The sequence below is a fragment of the Vicia villosa genome, linkage group LG6, assembly GCF_029867415.1.
Source record: "Vicia villosa cultivar HV-30 ecotype Madison, WI linkage group LG6, Vvil1.0, whole genome shotgun sequence".
Classification (NCBI taxonomy): domain Eukaryota; kingdom Viridiplantae; phylum Streptophyta; class Magnoliopsida; order Fabales; family Fabaceae; genus Vicia; species Vicia villosa.
Window position 1 is genome coordinate 105,147,182 of NC_081185.1, and position 6,310 is coordinate 105,153,491.

Genomic DNA, 6,310 nt, shown 5'->3' on the forward strand with positions numbered 1-6,310 from the left:
TTATCTGTAATAGTGTCTCTATTTTTAAGAACAATGTGGTTTAAATTTAGAATCAATTCATAAAAAAATTAACTACCAAACAATCTATTATCACACATAAATAGTTGAATGTTCAAGCCACAAATAAATTTTTATATTTAGTTGTCATCAACCATTAAAAAAAATATTCAATCGATTTTGAGTGTCACAAAATTAAATAACTTATTAGAGGATTAGAACTAATTGATTATCCGATTGTAAAATAACTCCCAATTCATTATAAGTTTTTGGATATCTAGTACCAATAAAATCGTATACAGATTTTATTTTTTATTATCATAGAAATACATAGTAAATATAGCTATCCCTAGAAGGGATATTGCAACAAGATAAGCTAAGATATCTTTATTCCTTCTTGGTTATTATCACAAACCAATATATGTTATTCATCAAACGCAATGCCTCCAAGCTGCTCAGTTCTTCACTCTGCAATGAATAAGTTGAAGTTGACATTAGTTTTCTTAAGAAAACAAAAGTTCGCATTTCCTAGAACAGATATACGAAAAGTAAAAAAATTATTTAGCCCCCTTTTTAGTCTATATATATATATATATATATATATATATATATATATATATATATATATATATATATATATATATATATATATATATATATATATATATATATATATATATATATATATATATATATATATATATATATATATATATATATATATATATATAGGAGGGATCAAATTACACCCGAAGAGTTACACCCCGAGTTACACTCGTTCAATAACTACATCTCGAATTAATATTTTTTAAATTTAACCGTTGGATTGAAACATAATATCATATAGATCATACCTATAAAGTTTGAGCTTAATCTATAATGATTTACTATGTCATTGAATTACATCAAAATTAACGTTATATGAAAGCTCATTTTGACGTTAATCTTTGGATATCTTGATGATATAGTAAATCATTATAGATTAAGCTCAAACTTTATAGGTATGATCTATATGATATTATGTTTCAATCCAACGGTTGAATTTAAAAAATATTAATTCGAGATGTGGTTATTGAACGAGTGTAACTCGTGGTGTAACTCTTCGGGTGTAATTTGATCCCTCCTCATATATATATATATATATATATATATATATATATATATATATATATATATATATATATATATATATATATATATATATATATATATATATATATATATATATATATATATATATATATATATATATATATATATATATAGGGCATATCATATGAGAATGACATAATATTTATATGAGAATGTGAGAATGAATCTGAACCATTGAATTTTAAAATAAATGGTGGAGATTATGAGTGAATCTTTTTTTTCTCTCTCCTGTATCTTGAAATAAATGAAGTAGGAGAGAGAAAAAAAAGATTCACTCATAATCTCCACCATTTATTTTAAAATCCAATGGTTCGGATTCATTCTCACATTCTCATATAAATATGTCATTCTCATATGATATGCCCTATATATATATATATATATATATATATATATATATATATATATATATATATATATATATATATATATATATATATATATATATATATATATATATATATATATATATATATATATATATATATATATATAGGGAGCGTATCCGGTGAGAACTGATATCTTTGTGAGAAACGAGAACTATTAATATCAATCGTTAGATTTAATTAACGCTTGAGATTGTAATAAATAAAATAAATTGTGATGTATATGATTATTTCTAAATATGTATAGCACTTGGTTAATATTAAATATTGTTGACTATCTTAGATCAAAATAGAAAGTATTTTATTTTTCCTTTATAAGTCCTTATTCTATGATCCTTTTTCAAGAATGTTTTCTATATGATCTACCCTATAATTGCAATCAATTTTTATGGCTCCCTCTAAGACTTATCCTCATTTCCGCCATCTTCTATTCAGTAAATTGTATTTTTTAAAATATAATCACAATAATAGAAATTTATATAATAGTAGCAATTTTTTCTTATTAATATATAATAATATAGATAGCTTTAATTAATATATTAGTTGTTATTTATTAATATAAAAATAATATATGTTTAAATATTAATTATAAATAAATAATTTTATAACAAATCTAATTTATAAAATATTTATAAAAACATATACAAAAATCTAAAAAAACCTATTATTATTAATATTAAAACAAAAATAAATATTTTGTTATCATTAATAAAATTCTATTTGTTGCATCCAACAAATAATTAATATATATTTTTCCTTCTTATTATAAAATTATATAATAATATTTATAAATAAATAGTTATATTAATTTCTATTAATCGAATACAACAGTATATTATATATAACTATTTAAATTAGTAGCAAATTATTATAATATTGTACCGTAATATAATATAATATAATATAACTATTCATTCATCAATATTGTAAATATAATTTTATATTAAGAAGAAAAAAATATTAATGATTTGTTTTGATACATAAACATATAAATTATCTTAATCATAAAAAAACATTTGTTTTTGTTTTAAGATTACAAATAACATGGTTTTTTTTGCTTATTTTTAATATGTATTTTATAATAATTATATCACTTATAAAAAAAATTATTTATAATTAATGTTTAAATATGTATTATCGTTATAAAAACTGGTAGTCATAAAAAAAATTATGGTATAGTTTTAATAAGAGCCATAGAAACTATGGTAGTTTTTATGTATAATGAAAAAAAAATTAGGGTAGTTTTTATAGGGAGCCCTAAAAACCGGTTGAAATTAGAATTGATAGTAGTCAGAGGTTTTCTTTTGCATGTTCAAAATTATAGAAAAAGATTCTTGAAAAAAATAATGGAATAAGGGTTCTAAAAAGGTAAAATAAAATACTTTCTATTTTGATCTAAGATAGTCAGCAATATTTAATATGAACCAAGTGCTATACATATTTAGAAATAATCATATATATCACAATTTATTTTATTTATTACAATCTCAAGCGTTAATTAAATCTAACGATTGATATTAATAGTTCTCGTTTCTCATAAAAGATACCAGTTCTCACCGGATACGCTCCCTATATATATATATATATATATATATATATATATATATATATATATATATATATATATATATATATATATATATATATATATATATATATATATATATATATATATATATATATGAGGAGGGATCAAATTACACCCGAAGAGTTACACCACGAGTTACACTCATTCAATAACTACATTTTGAATTAATATTTTTTAAATTCAACCGTTGGATTGAAACATAATATCATATAGATCATACCTATAAAGTTTGAGCTTAATCTATAATGATTTACTATACGATCAAGATATCCAAAGATTAACGTCAAAATGAGCTTTCATATAACGTTAATTTTGATGTAATTCAATGACATAGTAAATCATTATAGATTAAGCTCAAACTTTATAGGTATGATCTATATGATATTATGTTTCAATCCAACGGTTGAATTTAAAAAATATTAATTCGAAATGTAGTTACTGAACGAGTGTAACTCGTGGTGTAACTCTTCGGGTGTAATTTGATCCCTCCTCTATATATATATATATATATATATATATATATATATATATATATATATATATATATATATATATATATATATATATATATATATATATATATATATATATATATATATATATATATATATATATATATATATATATATATATATATATACACACACACACACGGTTTAGGGTATAAGAGAGGGTTGATTTGAAGTGACGTACGTGTTGCAGTCAATGGAGGGACTAACTTTGTAGGGCAAGTTGACACCACACTTGGCTGGAAGGGCAGCAAGGGCTGGAAGGTTGAGTCCAGGGAGGTTGGTGGCAGTGGCTTTGAGGCACCTACAAGCACCTTGACGATCAGGGATAGTTTTAGCTTGGTTATTAATACTTCTAACCCCATTACAACATGGAGCAGGGACAGCTGGACTTGGGTTCCTAAGGTACCCAAGGCATGGTGCTATAGTGAGTTGTATCTGACCACAGTATACGGCTCCATTGACTAAGGGAGTGCCCAAAACCAAGCAGGCCATAGCCAAGAAAGTAAGTTTGACAAACATTGAGCTAGCCATGAATGATTTGGAAAGAGAAATGTTGCACTTGGAGTGTGTGAATGAATGTGGAGGTGATGATGGTGTTATGGTGCATTGCTAGAGACTATTTATAGATAGTGTGCCCATGCAACTTTGGTACCAATCATTGTTAACATTTTTTGTTCCACATGTCAAAACCCCAAGGTAACATCCGGCATGACAATTGTTTAGATACCTATTTTACATTTTGTATCATTTTCTCTTTATTAATCCTATTTAATTATTGTTATATACTTTTTATATTTTTTTTTTCTGATTGCTATCATTTTATCATTATTAATCCTATTAATAGTTATTGTTATAAAAGCAATATTTACAATTTAGTAAACCACAATTTTTTTATTGATAAACAGAAATACATAAACTAAATTTATATTATGAAATTGACAAAAAAAAAGGCATTTTATATAATATTTTTTTAAAAAGATAGATTTAAATATACTTTTGTTATTTATATATTTAATCAACAATTATTTATTTAACTATTTTAATATAATGAATATCCTCCTTAGATAGTTTTTTTTTGTAAAGTATTATACTTAACTCTTAAGCATAAATATTTATAAGTTTTTAGTCATTTTATAAAATATGTTTCTTTTTTATATAAATATTTTAATCGTTTATGAAATAATAATAATAATAATAGGGGACGTATCAAATGAGAACTTTAGTTATTATGAGAATTGAGTACTTTTAATAATAACCGTACGATTTAAAATTAATGTCTCAGATTTCACTTAATTTTTAAGAGTCAATAATTAATAGATAGATTATGGTTTAAATACATATCACATTAACGCAAATCTGAGCGTTGATTTTAAATCCTGCGGTTATTATTAAAAATTCTCAATTCTCATAATAACTAAAGTTCTCATTTGATACATTCCCATAATAATAATATATAATAATAATAACTCTAATAATAATAATAATAATAATAATAATAATAATAATAATAATAATAATAATAATAAAATTGTATCATTGTTGATACATTTTATCAAATAATTTTTAGCTTTTAATTTTTGAAATACAATAACTACTAACTATTTAACTTTTATTTTCTAACTTATATATATTTTATTTACCTTTTAGATAACTTTTAAGTTTAAAAAGTGTTGGCTCAAACTCATCCTTTATTATATTGTTTTCCTTTAATTTGTCCCTAGTGAAACTTGACAAGTGCCTATACAGTTACATGACAAGCACCTACTATTTCTATATATGTAAAACATGTGGTTTGGAAATCCTTGCCAATTTTATGTTTTCCTTAAAATGCTTATTAGAAGTTGACATTTTCCTTCCTTTATATTTAAAAGCTCTTTATTTTAGGTGCAAATATTAAAATCTTTCGAGTCAGTTTATTGTGCAGAACTAAAGATATTTTTTTATAAGCAAATGAAAATGCATTAATGCCTGCATAACATAATACTCCATCTTAATACAAAGAAGAAAGAAGAAAATAAATAAGAATTCAACTAAACAAAATGAATACAAGCTAACATATTTATAAACCAATCCTTCTTATTTGATTCAAAAGTTCCTTTAAACCTTGTCCAGAATCAATCACATGACATGAAATAGAAGGGTACCTTCTGGTTCGACAGAGATTGTGTCGAAGACCTACATACTTTAGTCGAAATATGTTCTAGTATGTGGGTGTTGAAATGTTAGGGTTGTTAGTATTTCGAATTGGGCCTGTTTGTCATGTCCAATTGTTTAAGTTAGCTTGTACCCTAAGTTGGCTTGTAATGGGTATTTGTGAAAAAGCCCATTAGTTTAGTATGTTAGGTTTTATTATAAATAGCATACTAGTCTCTCATCATTGCATACTGCAAATCCTAATTTAGGGTGAGAGGGTTATTTGTTATTCTTGTAACTTGAAATATTGGTTTTAAGAGAAAGAAAAGAATAACAGTTATAACCAATCGTTGTTGTTCTTCTTGTCTTCCCTAATTCCCTATTATACTTTGTTCTTGACATCATTTTTCATAACAAATTGGTGCGGTGAGCGTGGAGAAGATGCCTTCAACAAAGTATGAGATTGAAAAATTCACCGGAGTGAACGATTTCGATTTGTGGTGCTTGAAGATGAAAGCCCTACTGGTTCAGCCGGGTTGTTT

At 23.9% G+C, this 6,310-nt stretch overlaps 1 protein-coding gene across 1 annotated transcript; it reads right to left on the reverse strand.

The window, feature by feature from the left end:
- Positions 1-234: 234 nt before the first annotated feature.
- On the reverse strand, positions 235-4,238 carry LOC131612017 (non-specific lipid-transfer protein 1-like). The gene is made up of 2 exons (XM_058883833.1): positions 3,817-4,238; positions 235-465 (listed from the first exon to the last, which is right to left on the reverse strand). The coding sequence occupies exons 1-2, from the start codon at positions 4,164-4,166 to the stop codon at positions 453-455; spliced, it is 363 nt and encodes a 120-aa protein (XP_058739816.1). The 5' UTR covers positions 4,167-4,238; the 3' UTR covers positions 235-452.
- Positions 4,239-6,310: the final 2,072 nt, after the last annotated feature.